At 41.9% G+C, this 22,957-nt stretch overlaps 2 protein-coding genes across 5 annotated transcripts in view; one reads left to right on the forward strand and one right to left on the reverse strand.

Moving 5' to 3' along the window:
• The window catches only part of CDC20B (cell division cycle 20B), a 51,283-nt gene extending 45,705 nt beyond the window's left edge, over positions 1–5,578 (forward strand). Inside the window, exons 11-12 of the mRNA XM_077462728.1 lie at positions 2,809–2,926; positions 5,455–5,578. Coding sequence (XP_077318854.1) covers positions 2,809–2,926; positions 5,455–5,558 — 222 coding nt within the window. The 3' untranslated portion in view covers positions 5,559–5,578. The remainder of the gene's footprint in view (positions 1–2,808; positions 2,927–5,454) is intronic.
• A 10,119-nt stretch (positions 5,579–15,697) lies between these two features.
• Positions 15,698–22,957, reverse strand: part of LOC143940909 (granzyme A-like) — a 52,715-nt gene continuing 45,455 nt past the window's right edge. For all 4 annotated transcript variants that reach the window (XM_077462730.1, XM_077462729.1, XM_077462732.1 and 1 more), the window contains 2 exons: positions 19,052–19,315; positions 15,698–17,047 (listed from right to left, as the gene is read on the reverse strand). In XM_077462730.1, the coding sequence (XP_077318856.1) occupies positions 16,895–17,047; positions 19,052–19,315 (417 nt within the window). In that variant the 3' untranslated portion in view covers positions 15,698–16,894. The remainder of the gene's footprint in view (positions 17,048–19,051; positions 19,316–22,957) is intronic.

Consider the following 22,957-nt stretch of genomic DNA (forward strand, 5'->3'; position numbering starts at 1 on the left):
AACATACTTATTTACCAAATTTTATAACAAAACCAAAGAAAAACTTATTTTTTTCAAAATTTTCAGTCTTTTTATATTCGTTCAGCAAAGAATAAAAACCTTGGAGGTGATCAAATACCACCAAAAGAAAGCTCTATTTGTGGGAACAAAATGATAAAAAAATTTAGTTTGGGTACAATGTAGCATGGCTATGAAATTGTCATTTAAAAAGTGACAGCGCTGAAGGCTAAAAATCGCCTGGGCAGGAAGAGGGAAAGTGCCCTGTATTGAAGTGGTTAAAGAGGGATTCCGCCAAAAAAAAAAAAAATTAAAAGCCAGCAGCTATAAATACTACAGCTGCTGACTTTTAATAAATGGACACTCACCTGTCCCGGGTTCCAGCGATGCCGGCAGCCGAGGCCGATCGACCGCTCGGGCCTCGGCTGCTGCCGCCGCCATTCTAGGTGAGGGAATCAGGAAGTGAAGCGAATCGGCTTCACTTCCCGGTTCCCTACTGCGCATGCGCGAGCCGCGCCGCGCAATGGGAAATCTCCGCGCTGTCACTGGGACCCGTGTGTGTCCCAGCAGACAGCGCGGCAGGGCAGGAAATGGTGTAGACTCCCGTGGGAGTCTATGCCCGGAAGTGGGTAAAAATACCTGTCTTTGACAGGTATCTCCACCCCCCTCCCCCCTGAAAGGTGTCAATTGTGACACCGGAGGGGGGGGGGTTTCCGATCAGTGGAGGTTCCACTTTAGGGTGGAATCCCGCTTTAAGCTTGGTCTCAGAAGCAAATCTAGTGCAGTGTGCTTTCAGGTGGCTCTACATTTCTTTTAATCACTTCTGAGTTGCTTAATTTTTCCCTTGAATTCCTCAGGCACTTGTTGGGAGTTGTTTCTGAGGTATTAGGAGCTGTTTTGAGTTTTTAGTAGCTGCTTCTGGGTTATTTCAATTTGCCTCAAATTGATTGCACATTCATATGTAGCACTACCCCCGCAGGGAATGCTGGTATCTGGTTCCCCTAAACTTGCACAGCCAGGCAACATGCATTCTCTGCTTTCATCCAGACACAAGGAGTCAGTCCCTTGGCTTAGGTTTTGGTATTTTATTAGGGGTAACAACTTGCATGGGGTGAAGGGATTTATTGGCTGTCCAACTTGATGCAAAGAACAACAAAAAGAGGACAATTTTCCTCTTCTGTACACAAAGATGCTGAACTTCTTTTTTCCCTTCCTCACACAGACCTTAGTAGATTAATAGTAAAAGTCCATTACAGACTAGGAGCTCTCAGCCCCTCTTGGAAATAGCAACAAAAAGATGAAGCAAACTGCTTGCAGGAGTGTATCCTCTCCTAATGTACAACTGCTCCCAGCTACACTTGCTTGCGGGCACTACCAACCCTCCTGGCTGCTCTGAAAACCTCCCAGGGCAAGGATTAAAGGCTTAAAGTGGAAGTAAACCCATTGATTTAAAGAGTTTCAAAAAATGGCATCCCGGGAATGCTAACTGCACATTGGCTGTGCTCTCCACCAAACTTTCAAACCACCCAATGGCTGGTGTCATAACGGATCACGTGGCAGCTGAAGATTAAACAGAGGCAAAGATGGCAGCTTCCGTGGATAAAAACGATAGGGGAGTTTACTTCCACTTTAAGTACAATGTTGTCCTTTAGAAAGCTTTCTACATGTGGCCGTCTTTCCCCTTGAAAATCTCTGGGTTTGCTGATGTACTCACTTTGTTCTCCTTGCTCCCACTGCTCTCAGGCAAGGTTCCAAATCAAACCGCTCTGCTGAATGGATCCTCCTGAGCCAACTCAAGCCCAGCTTGGGACAGAGGTCTCCCCTAAACCTAGTAAACCCTTCCTAGGCCATCGACAGTCTCTTCAGCACTCCATCTTCCACCTGACTCCCCTGCTAGCCTGACTCATCCATATTTAAGGGATTACCTAGCCAACCTGCCAGGACAGTACACCTGGGGATTGGCTAGATTCCCCTAAATATACAGATCATGCCTGGTGCTCTCCGCCCACTAACTTCTAGACATTTCTCCAAAATTCTAGAATCAGGGGGAGGCTCCAGAGACCTGCCTGTATGAGTCATGCAGCCTGACCTGTAATAAACCCTGACCCAGACTCCACACTTAAGGCCCGTACACATGATTGGACTTTTTGACAACAAACATGCAAATTAGCTGTTTTGAGGCAACATCCGACCGTGTGTATGCTCCATCGGACAAACTTTTTCGGTTTTCATCTGACTTTTGTTGGCTGTGCGAACGGACAAACTTTTTGACAACATAAGTCCGATGGAGCAAAGTCCAACACAAAACCATCAGACTTTTGTTCAAAGTACAAACATGCATGCTCAGAACCAATGCAAAAGATCAGACAACAATACAGAAGTGGACCAAAGGTGGCGCTGGAGTAATTGAACATCCTCTTTTGAAGTGTCGTCAGTATGTTGAAACGTCACTATGCTCATGTTTGTTGCCTAAAAAGTCTGATCGTGTGTATGCAATACAAACTTACGGCCAACGTCCTTTGTACAAAAATCCAAAGGGAACGTTTGTACAAGGTCCGATCGTGTGTATCAGGCTTTACACGTACCATGAGTCAAACAAGTCAAATTCATTTGCCTGTACACTGCTAGCATTCTAGAGGGTGCTACACTTAATATCTGGTATGCAGAAAAAAGGGTATTGAATGCCCATGTACATGACCCCTAAATATTACCTAGTGCTTCTTTTTGTAGGTCAGTTGTAAAGTTAGTAGTAACATATGAAAATATCATTACATACATATTTTAAAAATGTTTTGACTTTTCTTTCATAAGATCTGTTCCATTCTTTGGCTGCCTAAAACAAGAGAGTTGGCCACCAGTCATGGGACGCCGAGAAACCAGGTGACTGTCTGGAAGTATCCATCTTTACTAAAAAGGACAGCTATATATGGTGAGTCTTTATTCTTTAGTAAATTGCATGAATGTAAGGAAAGTATTTTTAAAATAAATGCATTTTTTTAATTTAACATGTCTTTATTGATATTTTATTACACATTACAGTTTTGTAAATGTTTTAAATGTATACTGTATATATTTTTTACTGACACTAATGTTAGTAGGATAAAGCCTTTAAAGTGTTATTAACCCATAACAGTAAAATCAATCTGTATATGCAGTAAAGCATGTTTTATTCTCACTGTGGAACCTAAGAGGTTAATTCTATGCAATGTGTAAAAAGATTGTTTGATCCTGTCTTCTCTGATGCTCCCCTTCTTCTACTGTCCCCAATCCATCTCCAGAAAGTACAGAGCCTTTGGAGATACTCTGCACATGCTCAATTTGCAATGTATTGCTAAAGAGTTTTTTTCTCTTCTTGGGAGGGTGAATGTGATAGGCACAGGGCCAATCAGCACCTCATAGGACAGTCAGAGGAGAACAAAAACTCCTCCCACAAGCTTTAACCAGACACTAAAAGAAGTCTCAAGACTGCTATATACTTCTGATGAGAAAGGGTATTCAGCAGTTTATATTTACTAAAATAATTGCATTTCTGTGTACGGTGGGAGACCAGATATAGTGAATGCAGGGTCCTGGGTTTAGTATCACTAAGGGCAACACCATTCCCTAGCTTCATTTAATTTTAGAATGAGCAATATTGTTTAACATACACTATATTGTCAAAAATACATTCCCATATACACACTCCTAAAACATGTGGGCAGCCTTCCCAGAAGAGTTGAAGTTGTTATAGCTGCAAAGGGTGGGCCAACTCAATACTGAGCTCTACGAACTTAGACTGGGATGCCATTAAAGTCCATGTGTATTTAAAGGCACTCATGATATGTAAGATTTGTGATAAAGCAATAGTGGAAAAGACATCAGAGTAAAGACAATGTAGTTCAGTAAAGGTAAATGTGTTAAAAACATATATTAAGAAGTACTATAAATGTATCTTCTAACATCTGGTTCACTTGGCAATATAACTCTGTTTCCTATTTTAATAGATGGAACCTAGAAAGAGGGATCACTGCATAGTCGCATTACACTGGGAGGAGGTTTGCTCTGCAAAACACTTAATAGAAAAGCACATGGAAGTACTATATGGGCGGAGGTACTTTTATGGGAGGAGGTAGAGGTGGGGGGGGGGATGATGTCAAAAGAGGGGTTCATCTTGAATAGATGGGCAAAAATTACATAATTGCAACCTTATTATGACAGTTCCATCACAACAGTCCATAGGAGCTGTTACAAAGTTTAGGATAAAGAATTGGTGCCTCATACATCAAGAATGTTGTTTGAATAGCAATATTGTAAATCATACGGTGCAAGTCATGATAGGAGTGGAGAAGTTGCTATTGATGTCTTGCTTTGAGGGTGCATATTGTAGAACTTGTACCTTTTCAGCACAATTTCATGAAACACTGACTTGCAACAAGTGCATAGTGCAAGTGCATCAGTTGTCAGGAGATAAATATGTGTATATGACTCCCATATTCCTATCCTGAGAAGTTCCTTTAAAGTGTTAGATCACCATTACAATAAAAATGTAAAGGTGAATTAACACAAGACAACCTCCGCACCCCACCGGTCCCTGTTCTTCTTACGTCCCGGGTTGCCGAACTGTCAGCACCCCCACAGCCACTCCAACAATCCAGGGATTTCCCCTTCTCAACCTCAGGGCTTCCAGGACAAACCAGATGGATAACAAATTAGAATTTTTCTTGGCTGTCCTGGAAGCACTGATAGAGAACTAACACTTTAAAGCAGAACTCCAGCTTGGCACAATGTAATTATTAATATCTTATATCTGGAGGGTTGTTGAGGTTACTGAAACCCACTGTAGTAGCCCATGCTACATACAATCATTGCCTTCTCCTCTACACACTGAACACAGGGGGATGCTTGTGCGACACCACCGCCATTTACGAGTGTTTTGTGTTTTCTTAATCCAGTGAATATAAGGCATTCTCTGATTGGATAGAGGTAGTTTGCAATGTCATCTTTTTCCCCTTCACCTCATCCAATCAGAGAACGTCTTGTATTCACTGAAAAAAATAGAAGCCAATCTCCAAATGGCAGCGGAGCTGAGCGAGCAACCCCTGTGTTCTTTGTGCAGAGGAAAAAAACATTTGTGCAGAACCCAGTAGATCACCGCTATCACTGTATGTGGCACACGCTGCTACAGTGGTTTTCAGTATCCCCAATGACCTCCCAGATATAAAATATGGATAACTGCATCACACCAAGTTGGACCAATATAGATTGGCAACAAAGCTTTACATAAGATTGGCCTTATGTCATGATAGGAACCCCTGCTTTGCACTTATGGCTGTCTGCTAGGTATTTTGTTTGCTGCAGTTTTGAAGAATTAGAAAAACACAAGGCTCAGCATGTGTAGATGTGTGCTTTATATTTCTTCATCATAGATTTGATCTGGATCATCTGATGTGTTTTTTTTTTTTATTTTCACCCCTACAGATCACAAAGGAAGAGTGTTATACCTCGAATTAAGTCCAGATCAGAAGCGGATCTTTTCTGCAGCTGCAAATGGAACTGCAGTTATATGGAAATACCAAGAATAAAAATAATCATAAAACCAGAATTCCTGTAACAAAAATGATTATAGTATGATAACATAGTATTGCCTTTCATGCTGACTGAAGAAGCAGTTTGTTTGGTGATAATGATACATGTGAGTGTAACAGATAGTATTTTAAGATAGTTCCTGCTAGTGCCGTACTTCTAACTGGCACGATTGCCAGGGCTATTTTGGTCTGCACAAACTGTCTAACCCAGAGGGGTATAAACCTGCCTGAACTGAGTATCCTTTTGTATTTTCACAGTTCTGGGACATATTTTATTTTATCTTCAGCTGTCATCTGCAGTGGCGGCTGGTGCTTAAAATTTTTTTTTTTGGGGGGGGGGGGGGGGGGGGTTTAGGCGGCACAAACTAACAACACCGCCTGCAGGAGACGGACAACCCCCACCCTGATCACCCAACAAGCCCCCCACGAGAGACGGGTGGTGGCAAGTCACTGTGAATGTGCCATGAGAATGATGCCTAACCTTATGCAAGTGGGGGAAGGAAGAGCCGGGGCCACTCTGACTGAATCTCCGGCGAGCACAAACAGAGACATTCTTCTCCCAGCCACACAGGAACAGGAAGTGTGTCCTGAGACACGATTGACCAGGGAGTCCAAAGACTCCCTGGTCAATAGGAGCTTCCTGATTGGCCGGGAGAATGAGGAAGACAATATATCATAAGAATAGTCATGGCTCTGCGCCCCGAGCACCACCCTTTTTAGAAGCCTGTTAGAGCCTCTGGCCCTAATCACGTGCTTCAAGAAAAAAAAAAAGGACCCCATTGGAATGCATGCGTCTGTTGCCCTGCATGTAGATTAGGGGGCCAGACGTATAGACGGGGGCAGGTGGTGCCCCTGCGCCCCTTATGGATCGGCCGACACTGGTCATTAGTCTGAGGCAGGGCTTTTTTTCTCAGAGAATATGTGCAAGAACTCCCCCATTCTGAGTCACACTTCATTTCTGCTCTCTACTCACCTCTGAGCAGTCCCTTAGTTGTACCTGTTACCCACCTCCCTGTACCGCCCCTTTTAGAGAATACAGAACCAAGTATCATTTTGTGCTAATAAGCGATTTGCACTGAATTTTTTAATGATAACAAAAAAGACTGAAAAATAGATCCCCTGCAGTGAGAAACAATAAATCCCATCCCAGCAACAGGATATCAACCGAGCAACAATAGATCCTCCAAACAACAATAGATGCCCCCCCCCCAGCAACAATGAACTCTGGCAACAAAATACTACCCCAGAAGCAACAACAGATCTCCCAGCCACCAGCATCAATAGACCCTCCCAGGAGCCAGCAACATAAGACCCTTCACCAACAACAATAGACCTCCACGCAAAAATAGATCCCTGCCAGTTACAATAGATCCAATAGCAGCAAGCATCAATAGACCTTCCAGCACACCCCAGCACTCCTTGTTATTACATACATTCATTGCTGGAGGTGCCAGAACTGTATTCTCCCACGTTCCTGCTGAAAAAAAGCCCTGGTCTGAGAACTTCTGATCATTCCACCAGAATAGATCGCTGTTCAAGTAAACTTCATTCATTTGACATACTTCACTGCCGAATGGGAATACTCATGGATTTGATTTGCCAATATTACTCATATTACAATTGGAATAGTCTGCTAATTTCCCACCCTGGTAGATTAGTACTATGGAAGTCAGCGCAAGTTTTTTGTAATTGTAAATTAAGTTTTTTGTAATTGTAAATTGTCACAGCCATTTGAATCATGCAAGTTTGTATTGTATATAGGTAGCATTGGATCAAGTGTGTCAAACTAACATGATCAGTGGAATAATTCTTACAGTGACCACATTAAGTCAATTTATGTCCATCCCTACCTAATTTTACAAGAGATTATAGCACTTGGTTGATTATTGTATAGCCATACTGTAATTAACATTTACAACATATAAAATTCCTGTGATACTGAGCTGTTAAATTATGTAAGGAAGTCTTTTATTAACCACTTGCCGACCAGTGCATGACTATATACGTTGGCACAATGGCACGGCTGCGCAAATCGGCATACAGGTACATCCCCTGTAAGATGCAGCATTGTGGGCACACCTGCCACGTGCTCCGTGGCCATGCCCGCAGGACCCGCAGACTTGATGTCCGCCAGCGTCCTGTAATTGTGTCACAGAGCAGCAGAATGGGGAGATGCCTATGTAAACAAGGCATTTCCCCGTTCTGCCTTGTGCCATGACAGAGATCTACTGTTCCCTGTCATCGGGAGCAGTGATCTCTGTCATGTCCTAGGCAGCCCATCCCCCCTACAGTTAGAATCACTCCCTGGGACACACTTATTCCCTTGATTGCCCCCTAGTGGTTAACTCCTTCCCTGCCAGTGTCATTTATACAGTAATCAGTGCATTTTTATAGCACTGATCGCTGTGTAAATGACAACGGTCCCAAAATAGTGTCAAAAGTATCCGATGTATCTGCCATAATGTTGCAGTCATGATAAAAATTGCAGATCACCGCCATTACTAATAAAAAATAAAAAATTATAATATAAATGCCATAACTCTATCCCCTATTTTGTAGATGCTATAACTTTTGCGCAAACCAATCAATATAGACTTGCAATTTTTTTTTTGTTAAAACTTGTTAAAAGATACTAAATCAGTATCTCTAAAGCAATTGAGTCTGTGATCACCCATAGGTTTCAATGGCCCATCCCCTGAAGCTGTGTTGGCTAAATACAGGGGAGCCAATCACGTGACCAGAGCTGCATGAAAATAGGTAAGGCTGGATTCACACCTATGCATGTTTAGTGCTTTTTGCATTTTGTAAGAATATATATATAGCAGTATGAGTAATAAATTAATGTTTTAATAGTTTTTTTCTTGTTAAAAAACATACTTTACTATTCCCTGTGAGCCCACTGCCATCTTGAGTGTGGGCATCTGAAGCCCACTCGTTGCTTCTTCTTGGATACAGTGCTTGCGCATGCGCATGTCGTAGAAAGCGCATGTATATAACCTCATATAAAGTTCCCAAGGGGCGATACTTCTGTTTTTATTGTACTATAAGGGATGGAGGTGTGTCACTTATAGTGACACCAGACCTTTATTTTATTTTATTTATTTAATTATTTATTTATATTGTAGAGAACACATCAAACTCTTTCTACTCCCCTGAAAATTAATCTTTAGATATTTATTGTTGTGAGGACAGTAAGCTTACTAATTTATAATGTATTCTAATGTATTTATTTGTGTGCTTAAGTTTTGTCTCTGTTCGTATTTTATCAATGTATACTATAACCATACTGTCAGTAAAGCGTGTATGTATATATATATATATATATATATATATATATATATATATATGCACAGGATTTTTTGGTGTGATGTATTTGTTGTAGTCAGCAGTGTTAATTTAGTCAACTAAAATATTTTCGCCAACTAAGTAATACTATTTTAGCCGAGATGACTTAAATATGACTAAAACTAAAATGGCAATTTAGTCAAAAGACTAAAACTAAATTGAAATTTGACGTCAAAATGAAGACTGAACTACCACATAGGAATATGTAAGGGGCTTCCACTAAGCTGCTAAAGAAAACAAATTAGGAAAAAGGCTTTTCGTTTTTTTTTTCTCTTAATATTATATTTATTATATTATATTATATAAATTATTTATATTTTAAGGTAATATGTGCAATGGCATTACAGCCAATAGAGTTTACAGTTTTTTGGGTTTTTTATATGTTCAAGTACTTCTGCTTGTTAAAAAGCAATATTTTTGTTTGTTTATGAATCTTGTTTTTTTATTATAAAGACGTAATATATATCACAATGGCTAAATCTGTGTCTGTAGTGCATGTTCAAACCATAAATAATAACATATTATTCAATTTTTACTACAGGAGTATATATACTGTTTGGTAATTATAAAGAAATAATGCATTAAAATGTAACTAAACCCATTTGATTTTAGTAGACTAAAATGTAATAGAGATTTTGGTCAACTAAAAAATGACTAAAAATAATTCAGATGACTATAATACGACTAAAACTAAAATGGCTTTTTAGTCAAAAGACTGTAACTAAGACTAAACCAAAATTTGACTTCAAAATTTACACTGCAGTCAGACCTTCTCAGAACATTTATGTATGGCTGCACTAGAAAGTTTATGGTGACATAGTAATTAAAAATTTGCTTTATAATGAGAAGCATACTATAAAAGTATACTATTTTTTTTCCTGTCACTTATTCTGTCTCAAATTTCTCTGGTTACTGCCATCTTCATTTTCTAACAGCTCTGAATCAAAGGCTGACTATATACACTGTAAGAGGGGCCAGACAAGAGAAATTGATCAATTCACCCTTCTGCGCTAAACAACATTAATGTATGAATCGTCCCTGTCAGCTATTGTATTCTAAAAGCTAAAAACCTGCTGCTGTCAGAATCAGAACTGCCATTAGAAATTATGGGGCTCCCCATACAGCTTACCCTTGGTATCCAAAGGAGGAGAAATATGGCATTGTGCAATGAGCGCACGGCAGTGAATTGTTAATGTGGCAAGACAGTGCGCTAACAGTGAGAGGCACTTAAAATATACAGAGAGCAGAGGGTCAGGAGTATGTAATGTACAGGGTGCAGGATCAGGTGTGTGTAATGTACATAGTGCAAGGGTCAGGAATGTGTAATGCACAGAGTGCAGGGATTAGGTGTGTTTAACCACTTACGGACCGCCCGCCGCAGTTTTACATTGGCTGTTTGAAGGAGGATATCGTTGTTATGGCAGCAGCTAGCTGCCATAACCCCGGTATCCCCTTCTTCAGCGGGCGGTCCGCTACAAGATAAAAGTGGTCTCTGCGGCGGCTTCGCCCCAAGATCACTTTTATTGGTGACGTGAGAGGGCCCCCCTCCCACCGCAATCCGGTGCCCTCCTCCGCTTACCGGTGCCGTCGGCAGCAGTGGAGGCGATCGTGTCTTGTCTCCTGCTTGGTATGAAGACGAGTGAGGGGAAGATGGCCCCCATCCATCTCCATACAATTGCTGGGCGTCACTTCCACCCATAGCTCTTAAAGGGCCATTTTTTTAAATGATTTTTTAAAATTACAAATAAATATATATGAGATCTGAAGACTTTTTGACTGCAGATCTCATATTTAAGAGGACTGTCATGCTTTTTTTCTATCACAAGGTTTACATTCCTTGTAATAGGAATAAAAGTGACATTTTTTTTTTTTAAACAGCATAAAAATAAAAAATAAAAGGTAAAATAAATAATAATAATATATTCTTTTTTTAAACGCGCCCAGTCCTGTCGAGCTTGCACGCAGAAGCGAACGCATAGGTGAGTAACGTCCGCATATGAAAACGGTGTTCAAACCACACATACGAGGTATCAGCTCTGTAACGCAAAACATGCAACCTGTAGAATTTTTTAAACGTCGCCTAAGGAGATTTTTAAGGGTAAAAGTTTGTTGCCATTCCACGAGCAGGCGCAATTTTGAAGCGTGACATGTTGGGTATCAATTTACTCGGCATAACATTATCTTTCACAATATAAAAAAAATGGCTAATTGTACTCTTGTCTTATTTTTTTATTAAAAAAAGTGCGCTTGTAAGGCCGCTGCGCAAATACGGTGTGAAAAAATGCAATGACTGCCATTTTATTCTCTAGGGTGTTAGAAAAAATATAAATATAATGTTTGGGGGTTCTAAGTAATTTTCTAGCAAAAAAACAGTTTTAAACATGTAAACACCAAAATCTCAAAACGATGCTGGTCCTTAAGTGGTTAATGTACATAGTGTAGAGCTGCAGAGCAGGTGCCTGGTGCTAGTGAGGCTCTGGGGGGATATGGATCCCCCTACCTCTTCCCGGCATCTATGCCCCAGCCAACCTGGCTAACTATATATACTGTAAATCCTATATACAGTATATCTATGTGTCTGTGAGCTATAACTTTTAGCAGTGGCCACCCCCCAATCCATGTGCCCGGCCCCTAATCTACATGCAGGGTGCCAGGCGCATGGATTCCAAGTTTTTTTTTTTTTTTTAGAAAGTACATGATTAGAGCCTGGGGCTCTAATTGGCCTAAAAAAAGGGTGGGCTCGGGTTATTTGCCAAAGCCCCCCCCCCCCCAAAAAAAATATACCGCCAGCCCCCACTGCCTTTCAGGGACGAGGACAACAGATGAGAGCTAGCAACAGGATTTTTTTTTTTTTTGTAAATTCTTTTTATTGAGTTTAAGAAAAAGTAAGGTATACAAAACAAAGCCTATTAGGCATTCCCATGTTATTAACAACAGACTTCCAGAAGTCTAAAGTAGGGGCCTGAGGAGATTTCCATTCAAGGATTATAGACTTAAGAGCATTAAGTAATAACAGGCCTATCAAAATTCTCAAGGCCCTGGAGGTAGCTAGTAAATGGACCAGACCTAATATACATACGTCAATGGACACAAGTACCGAGATGGTAGTAACTGAACAAATGCACCGAGACTATTCAGTCCAAAAAAATCGAATACCTGGACAGTTCTAAAACACATGTAAGAATGTGTCATTGGTTTCTGAACAGCACCAGCATGTAGATAAGTGTGAGGAAAACATTTTATGTAATCTTTGGGGAGTGAGGTGGACTCTGTAAAGAATTTTCAATTGTATTAACCTATCCCTGGCCGAAACCAGGAGTTGCATGGAATATTCCCTAACATCCTCCCAATCCAGCTTCAGGACCTCCGTGTGCCAACAGGACAAAAGCTTTTCAAGACCATCATGTATAGTGGGCTGAAGGGCCTTGTAAATGGTTGAGAGAGTTTTCTCTAAAGTTTCCTCTCGCAATAGGGACTCAATCCCTGATAGTATAAGGGATACCTGTTGATTGCAAAATTGTAACTGAAATGAATGGCGCAATTGGACATAACTGAACAGGTACGGATTAAGGAGAAAGTAAGTCAATTTAAAGCGGAGTTCCACCCATATAAAAGTCAGCAGCTACAAAAAGTATAGCTGCTGACTTTTATTAATCGGACACTCACCTGTCCCACGGTCCAGCAATGCGGGCCGCTCCTCTGCCCCTCCTCTCTGCAGCGCTGGCATTGTCACTGTGGGCATCCGGTATGGCTTCACAGCTGGGCACACCCTGCGTATGCCTGAGCCGCGCTCCACACTGTGACTGGCCGGGAAATCATCTGGGACCTGTGACGTGTCCCAGATGATTGCTGAGAGGGAGGGGGGGAGAGATTAACTTCTTCCTGGTGCCACGGTTCCCCAGGAGGAAGTGGGAACTGGATCCCTCTAAAAAGAGAGTATCGCCTCCCCCCCAAAAAAATGACATGCCAAATGCTCCATGTCAGGGGGTCACCTGCACTTACAGCGGAAATTCCATTTTTTGGTGGAACTCCGCTTTAAGGGAATCAAAAGTCTGGAGAACAACCACTGTACAAATTTAGCTATGATATTTTTATCCCTCGATCAATGGGTAAAATGAGAGACTTGTCCAATTGACATTTAAACCTGTTAAAGGGGACTAGGAGGAAATCGGAACCAAAGCCTCCTTAAGGATAATGCCTGGGTCGTTCAAAAAAAGAATCATGACATTGGGGTATAACACCACTTTTTCAATAATAGGACCAACCGGTATACCTTTAATATGTGGAGAGATACGTATGGCTTGGGAAGTTGGTCCCATCATCGAAGCAAATAATGCTGGGGACAGCGGTCAACCTTGCCTGGTCCCCCTGCCAATAGCAAATGATTCAGATAACTCACCTCCCAATTTAATCTGCACTAAGGGAGCTTTATAAAGTATTTTACTCCAATTACAGAAACGTGGCCCAAAATCCAGCACCTCCAACACGGCAGACATGTTGACCCAATCAACGGAGTCAAATGCTTTGGCTACATCTAGCATAACCAGAACATGGAAAGCTGACTCGTTTGAGGGGAGCTGCAAGCGTGTCAGAACCCTGCGCAGGTTCATATCAGTTGATTTACCTGGGATAAAACCAGTTTGGTCAATACTAACTAAGGAGGAGGATAAAAGTTTTGTCAGTCTCATAGCTAAGACCTTAATCAGAATCATTAAATCATAATTCCTAAGGGAAATACGTTTATAAGACTCACATAATTTGGGGTCTTTCCCTGGCTTAGGTAATAGTATAATGTGTGCTTGGTACATTGGAGGGTGGGGGGGGGGGGGGGGGTAAGGACTGTGATTCATAACTCTCTGTAAATACTTTGCAGTGCCTTGGGCTAGGTCTTTTACATGTAGTTTATACCATTCCCTGGTAACCCATCAGGCCTGGGAGTTTTGTTGGGGGAAAATGAGTTAATAGCCCCCTCTATTTCAGAGTTGCAAATTTATTGATCTAGGCACTCAGCATCCTCATAAGATGAGGATGATAGAGAGAGACTTTTCAGACTGGCCAAAACAACATGATTAAGGGATACATAGATCAAGAAATGGGAGGCAATTCAGACATAGGGGCACCTGGTTCTCCATGGGCTCTATGAGAAGAAGAGAAGCTCAAGGCAGGGCAGAGAGGCCAACACACACAGCAGAGAGAGTTGAATAGACAGTATCTGCCCCAGTCTCCGCTTCCAATCAGCTGCAGGTGGGCTGGACTCAGATTTTAACATTCCCCTGCAGAGTATGGCCAGAAAGGAAAGTTTCCTGCAGGTTCCCTGTGGCAGTCATAGAAAATGATGAGGCAAGGGCCCTTTATGCCTGGGTCTTGATGCTGTCTGTCCCCCCTGTCAGTAGCACTGGTCAGAATACCTGAACAATGCCTGCATTTGCTTGGATGCAGCTGTGGTTCGGCCAACAATTTTCCACCCAGCTCCTTTAATTTTCAGTTTGAAGGATTCCGGGAGCGAGAATACCAACAGGTCCAGCCAGGGCTCGCAATTCGTTCTGTTAATGGCCAGGTTTAGCCAGTGAAAATTGAGGTCAGTGTGTTCTCTGATTATTACACTACCCTTTCTCTGAGCCTCACCCACACACAATCTATACTGAGTATGGTTATCATTTACATCTGCCTGAATTTTCCATCAAATGCAGATTCACTGTGCAAATTAATTTACTATTACAAGCAATATTATCCACAAATTATATACTTCCCCAGAAAATCCAACAGTGTTCTATAGGGATCCAATTCTGTTCAATCGTTTCTGTGCCACAATCTTCTTTTTTGTCACCATCAGGCAGCCAGCCTTTGTGTGTTATTGGGGCAAGAAAAACACAAGACAGATACAGCCGGTGATGTGTTGAATAGTGTCCCCAATTAGATAGTGTTCGCCCTGTACTGTGCTTGGACATTCTGAAAGTCTCCGAAGATGAACGGCGCCTGCGCTGTGAGTCCAGGTTCAAGCCCCACCATCCAAGTGGACATAGAGTTAGAATAAAAAATAGCCGAGCGAAGCAAGGCTGTGCCCGAAGTGTAGCGAGCGAAGCGTGGCGAGCCTGCGAGGGGCCCTGTAACTATGTTCTACCGTATGTCCACTTGGATGGTGGGGCTTGCACCTGGACTCAGTGCGCAGGCGCCATTCTTCTCCGGAGACTTTCGGAGTCTCCTACTCCTCCGTACTGCGCAAGCTCTGCACCTGCGCAGTACAGGGTGGACACTATCCGATGGTCGGACAGTTTTTGACAGAAAACCGGCCCCCTGATGATGCACCGTGGTGCATGAGCTTTAAGGGAACCTTGAGGACTCCTGTGTGAAGTGAGGCTGCAGGCAACTGAATACATAATTCTTGCCTAGGTAAGAATAGAGGAAGTGCTGGGATGTGTTTACTAAAAGGTATTCGAATTTTTAAGTCTGATTGTGTGAGAGGAGGTGGGTAGGAGTGAGATGACAGAAAATGGGTGGGAAGGATGAAGGTCCACTTCAATATTCCACATTTCTTTCACTAAAAGTTTTGTCTTCTTGGTACCCAGAGCAAAACTTTTCTAGATATAGTGTACATACAGAAAACGTTATAACCCACCACCCGGTCCCATCACCACAAATAAAAAATGTTTTATGTTTGTGTAACAGTTGTGCTATTTGTTCACTGTAAAATTGTGAACTAATAAAATACTGAATGTATATTTCGAACAGTATGTACAAAGTATATGCAAAATGTTTTGAACATGGTAATAGCAAAATAAAGGTGGTCGATGTGAATCTCTACAAAAACTTTATTAACAATGAACACTCTCACATGAGCAGCATCACAGTGAAGGTTTTTTTTATCAATAAAACAACATGATTTTATTAATTGTGCTGGAAATGTCGGCTAAAGCATTCTAAGTTTCTGTGTAACATAGCATTTATTAATAAATCAAAAATACAAGCATATTGGTAAATGTAAAGGCCACGTGTAAGAGGAGAAACAAGGAGGCTACCTTTGCTAACTTTCTTCTGAAAATGGGAGTCTGAGGTGGCTGGGTTGGGTTTGGGGTGGGTTTGGCTGTGGGGGGTTGTAGAATCAGGACAATGGTGACATTGGAGTTGATTTACTAAAGGCAAATATACTCCACAGCTTAGTAAATGAGGTAAAGCTTCACTTTGCAAAGAATACTCAATCAAATGCATGGAAAATAAAAAACAGCATTTTTGCTTGTAGCTGATTGGATGATAGAGATCGTTGGAGCTTCCTCTCATTTCAGAGCTTCTCCTTAGATCTAGAGCAAATACACTTGAAGAGCACAGTATATTTGCCTTTAGTAAATCAACCTGATTACTGTATACTAACTATAGGTGCTGATTTTGCTGTTCTTTGTTTTATCTACATTTAGGCTTTAAAAAGACCCTGTTGTCAGACCAATAATCTTCTCATGATATTATATATGCTTTTATGCATTTTGTGTAGCTATCCAAAGGGCCGGAGGCGACTGCTGCATTTAGAATGTGATGTCAGCAGCTACAGCAGACTCAGAGCGGTCATTCAAATGACAACTTATAGTTATAGTATTCCTCCTCTCTTCTCCCTAGCAGCTCCAAAAAAGTTTACATAAATAGGTGACAGGAAGGGCATAGGAGCTGGGCCAGCACAGACAGTAATTAGACACCCCCAAAAGAGGAAAAAGGTATGATGTGGCAAGAGGGAGGGGGGTGGGGGGCTTTGGCTGTGCTAGATAATTGATTGGAGTGGTTGCATTCTCCAGCAAGTTTAAAGCCACCATGCAAGTGAATAAAAAATAGGAAAGGAAACATGCTACAAGTAAATATTTAAAATACTTGACAGATTCTCGTTGATGAATCCAAAAAAAGGAAAAGGAAGAAATATAGATTCTTCCATAAAGACTTTGTTTGATTGATAAAGCATTTGAAAAATGGTAGTATAATGATTATATGAATTTAAAGCAAGTTTGGTACTATTTGTTGATCACGCTATGTATCCAGTCGATGTATTCCTGGGTTAGGCGGGTAAAGACGGAGGCCTCATTAGGTTGTCCACATTGTCTTGGCCCAAATGATGTCAATCCTGAGAAAACTCCATTGCAGATTAAGGGACCACCTGAATCCCCCTGAAAAAATGTTTTTTTAACAGATTTTTATTTCATTTATCTGCAGATTACTATGATTTTGTAGACATTTCTTTCCTGAATACATGCAGTACATATTTTACTTTTATTACAGGGATTGATATAGCAGTAAGAATTTATACAGCACCTTACATACTGTACTTTTCCATCTGTCCCTACCCTCAAGACAGTTACAATTTAAGCTCCCTATCTGATATGCATACATACTGTACATGCACAAACATAATAGAACCAATTTACCTACCACTACCAGCATGTCTTTGGAGTGTGGGAAAAACCCACACAAGCATGGAAAGACATGCAAACTCCATGCAGATAGTGTCCTGGCTGGGATACAAACTGAGGACCCCATTGCTGTAATGCAGAAGTGCCAAACGCTAAGTAACTGTGCTGTATCATTTTTAATGTACAATATGAGCTCATTTTTTCTGGAGAAAATATACTCGTTCTCTATTAACCACTTTCCATCCCACCCATTATCATATGACGTCTGCAGGAGGGATCTCTCATCCTGGGCGGGCCTCATATGACGTCCTGGGCTTCCCGGCCATCTGGGGGATGCACGCCCCAAGTCACTCAGGAGCCGGTGCGTGTGCCCAGTGGCCGCGGTGTCTGCCGGGCACCCGCAATTGCCCGTTGACAGAGCAGAACTGTGGATCTGTGTGTGTAAACGCACAGATCCACGTCCTGTCAGGTGAGAGGAGACAGATCATGTGTTCCCAGTACAGAGGAACACCGATCGGACTCCTCCCCTTGTGAGTCTCCTCCCCCTACAGTTAGAATCACTCCCTAGGTAACACAATTAACCTCTTGATCGCCCCCTAGTGTCAACCCCTTCCCTGTCAGTGACATTTATACAGTTCAGTAATCAATGCATTTGTATAGCACTGATCGCTGTATAAATGTGAATGGTCCCAAAATGGTGTCAAAAGTGTTATCCGATATGTCCGCCGCAAACTTCGCAGTCATGATATAAATTGCAGATCGCCACCATTACTAGTAAAAAAAAAATAATAATAAAAATGCAATAAAACTATCCCCTATTTTGTAGACACTATAACTTTTGCGTAAACCAAACAATATACGCTTATTGCGATTTTGTTTTACCAAAAATATGTAGAAGAATACATATCGGCCTAAACTGAGGAAAACATTAGTATTTTATAAAAAAAAAATTGGGATATTTATTATAGCAAAAAGTAAAAAATATTGTGTTTTTTTTCAAACTTGTCTCTCTTCTTTTGTTTATAGCGCAAAAAAAAACAAAAAATGCAGAGATGATCAAATACCACCAAAAGAAAGCTCTATTTGTGGGAAAAAAATTATAAACATTTAATTTGGGTACAGTGTTGCATGACCGCGCAATTGTCAATCAAATTGCGACAGTGCTGAAAGTAACAGCTTATGAGAGATACAAGATTTATCCTTCAAATCCGTGTTCTCCAAACTATGGCCAAGATGCAGCCCTTTGCTTGCCTTTATCTGTCCTAGGAAAAATTTTCTCCAACTAACACCAATGATGGGCACCATTCCTCCTAATGACACCATGATTGGGGCATTATTCCTCCCACTCATACCAACAGTGAGGCACTATTTCTCCTGCTAAAACCAATAATGGTGCATTTTCTTCTCCCATTGGCCACAACTCGGCCCTCCTCTAAGCCTGTAGGACAGTAAACTTGGAAAGAAAGTTCGGAGACCCCTTGTTTAAATTGTCCAGATTTGGGGGGTGGAAATAGTGCTGGGACAAGGTCATCCCACACCAAGGGAAAAGATGCCAAATTGCACCCCCCCCTTCCCTTGAGTTAGGATTAGGACATACTCAACCTTGTAATAAACCATTGTGCCCAGGGCAGCCGCTTCTTCTGCCCACCCCTTTTCCTGACCCTGGGTGTGAATAACAAAGGGCTGCAGTTTGGTAATAGTGCACATTCATTCATTCTGTAGAGCACACATTACTGGCTGAGAAATAGACAGTATACTTACACTACAGGTATCCTGTCCTCGAGGTCCCACCTTAGTACACATCATATTTTCTGTTATTTCATATTCTTTACGTATATAGTGTTCAGCGCAACTTCTTCTGTTTAGGACTGTGACATTAACTTGCAGCAGATATTCTGAATCGTCATCTATCTCTGTCTTTCCCCATCCCGCTGCTTCACATACCGTCCCCTCCGTTAGGTCATCAAATGTTTCTGGCAGAGGTAGAAGTTGAACAGCTTTTCCCAGCTTAGCTGCAGGAGATAACTGTAATATACAAAACAGAGTTTAACCAATAAAATGAAGAGAAAAGCTTTCAGTAGTTAAGAAAATACAACTGCAAGGACATTGAGTCCACGAGTTCCCGTGGCCATGTTGACTGAGCTTGCAGCCAGCACGCGCGTATGGTGGGAAATTTAAAGTAACGTACGGGTACATTACTTTGCCCAGTCGTGCCATTCTGCTGACGTTTTTATACAGGCGATGGTCTGAAAGCGGTTAAAGTGGTTGTAAACCCTTACATATGCTCAGTGAAGTGACTAGCCTCAGGTGATATACAGAGATGAAACACATCCTTCTACATACTGTAATTGTACTCCAGATCTGTTCAAAGTATACAGAGCAAAGGCTATTTCTCAGATCCAGAAGGCAAGGGGCAGGAATCTGACCTCACACACTGCACAGCTAGAGCACAGAGCTTCAGTGTAATTTGAGACCTGAGTGGAGGGAATGGACACACCCCTTTCTACACAGTCATGCAGATAGCGAAGGGAAGAGACAGCAGAAATAAATGCTTTGAATTGAGGCATATCAGGGATATGGTTTGTTAATTTTTCATGTTCGAGGTTTACAAAAACTTTAAGGGTCATGTTCTGCCAAATTCTCCAACCCGTTAAAAACTCCAACCATGGAATTTTGTGAGGTGAGTGTATGGTGAGAGGAGGCTGAGCTTTGATTGAGACATTCACAGGAAGGACTACAGGTCCCAGCATGTCAGCTGCTTTCTGAGAAGATTGGATCTGTCAAGTGTGTGGGCTCTGGGGCATCCTACAGGAGATCTGAGAGAAGGATCGGGCACCTAGGGGTGTCTGGCAGTAAAGAGAACCTGTCATCATCCATTCAGATCAAAGTAAAAGTAATTAAGAGTGGCCGGCATAGAGTGAACCGGGAAAGAAGATGTCTGTAATGTCATTCCACTGACTTTACAATTATACGCAAGGTCTTATCTCTTCTCTGGTAAGGGTTTTACCAAGAGGGGGTTCCTTTCCACACACCCCCTCATTTCTCTTTGCACGCGTGAAGGTGTTTTCTTTCGGTGACAGTATTTTAATTTTAAACGGACTAAAAAGGACAAGTTTATCCCAGCAACATTTGATTTCAAATCCCATCTAGATTTATATTGTAAAGCGCTGCGTAAATTGTTGCCGCTATATAAATCCTATATAATAATAATAATGTTTTTTTTCTATATCCATTCACACTGTGTATGGACTATACAGAATGGACATATTTTGAATTGATTGCTCAAGGTATAATCATATATAAGCGCTGCTTGTTAATTTTTCATGTTCGAGGTTTACAAAAACTTTAAAGGTCATGTTCTGACAAATTCTCCAAACCGTCAAAAACCCCAACCACGTAATTTCTGGTTTCTTTAAACCATCAGTAATTGGAGATTTTGGTGAATCGTTGTAAGGACACAAGCCGGCAACCAAATACAGTCGGGTACAGGAAGATTTAGCTGTTTTGACAGCACAGCAGCTAACTAGGACACAGTTGTCACTGCCATTTTGTTGGCTAATATCGGAGCCGAGTACCAATCTCTTCTCATAATATTATGCGCCAGACTGTATTCGGTTGCCAGTGTTGTGTCCAAATAGCAATTTGTCGAAATCTCCAATTACTGATGGTTTAAAAAACATGAAAATGACGTGGTTGGAGTTTTTGACGGGTTGGAGAATTTGACAGAACACGGCAGAACATGCTGGGGGTCACAAGAGACAGTTAACCACACACCATAAGCAGGTCTTCAACACCTGCTTGCACTGGATTGCATGGTACTTTTGTATTATACCATCCAGTTACAGTGCATTGACTACTTTGATGTATTGTGATTTGATTCAAAATGAATGAAATCACAGAATCGCATGTGAATGCGGGATTCATTCGTGGCCATGGTTTGGCCATGGTGTGGCCATGGTGTGGCCATGGTGTGGACCAGCCCTTAATATGTTAATACTGCTACTGTAATCTGAAATCTAAAATTTACGGAGCTTGAAAAAAGATTAATATCCTTCAAGTTCTGCCTTTTCAAAAATTCTCTTATTTTGGTTTTCAGGAAGGGAAGACAAAACCTCTGCTCCCTTGAAAACTATTGGCAACTGTGGGTATAATAAGTCATATCATTAATGGCTCCCTCCTTCGTTACAGTTGGCGACAGTACTTTTTTGAACATGTTCTGGTGTCAGTTATCCTTTGTCTTATGTCTTATAGCTAGTTTTTTTTACCCATTTGCAAAACCTCCATCCCTATTCCTGGAGTGATAACTGGCCATACATGGCATATGTCAGCAATATGTGGGGTAGTAGTGGGGCTCAGTAAACACAATGATTGTTAAGAATTGTATGAATTTCTATGAATGATTGCTTTCCCACTTGCTCAGTAATCCGTTTTAGTGCTATTCAGAAGTGTAGCTTGAAGCTTGTGGGCCCCGATGCAAAATTTGACCTGAAACCCCCCCCCCCCCCCACTACCACCCACCACTTCCACCCCATGTACAGATACACCCACCGCACGCCAAGATACTCAAAGTGGCTTAAGAGTTTTGAGTATCCAGAGTTCCTCCTTACATTAGAGGACAGGGATCGCTCCTGGAGAATCAGAGGTCAGGGAATCAGAGAATCCCAGCTAGTGCCTAGAAGACACTGACGGTGTCATACCTCACCAGAGACATCGATCCCATCATGGCTACAAGACGGAAATGGCTCACAGCTTCTCCCCAGCCAATGAGAACAGAGGGGTGTGGACTGTGGAAGGCAAAGTAGAAGCCCAGTACTGGAGCATGGCTTTGGGGCCCACTGGACTTTGTGGAGGATATGATAATATGACAGGGAGGCTGCATGGTCCCCCTGCAGCTAGGGGCGGGTTGCGATTGTGACCCCTGCAACCCCTTATGCTACACCCATGGTGCTATTACCCATACACTTTCTCTGGTCCACTGAGATTTGGGCGAATAAGTAATTTCATGCAGGGCTTTTTTTCTCAGAGAATAGGTGCAGGAACTCCCTCTTTCTGAGCCAACCTTAGTCTCTACCCCTACCCAACTTTGAGCACTGTTTCTTGGCTCCACTCCCTACCCACCACCTAGTACCGCCCCTTTAAGAGAATACAGTATCATTTTGTGCTACTAAGCAATTTGTATGGAATTTGATAGACCCCACCACAGCAACAATAGATCCCCCACACAACAGACCCCCCCAAGCAACAATGGACTCCCGTAACAAAATACCACCCCAGCAACAATAGCCTACTACAAAAACAGACCCCACCACAGCAACAATAGATATAGCCCACAAGGCAACAGACTCCCTCCCAGCAACAATGGATCCCCCAGCCAACAACAATAGACCTACCCAGCAACAATAGACTCCCACAAAAAATAGATCTCTACCAGTGACAATAGATTCCCCAGCAGTCAGCATCAATTGACCCTCCAGCACACCATGCCATAAAATACATTCAGTGTTGGAGGTGCCGGAACTGCGTTCCCCCACGTTCTCGCTCAAAAAAAAAGCCCTGCTTTTATGTATTTGTAAGACTTCTTCTAGCTCTGCAGTTTTTCATATTTTTCTTGCAGCTGAAATTTGGTATCATGGGCTAACTGCCAGTTATCCATGGTAGTTATATTGA

The sequence above is a fragment of the Lithobates pipiens genome, unplaced genomic scaffold (genome assembly GCF_037356315.1).
Source record: "Lithobates pipiens isolate NorthernLeopardFrog02 unplaced genomic scaffold, aLitPip1_a1.2 Scaffold_3, whole genome shotgun sequence".
Classification (NCBI taxonomy): Eukaryota; Metazoa; Chordata; class Amphibia; order Anura; family Ranidae; genus Lithobates; species Lithobates pipiens.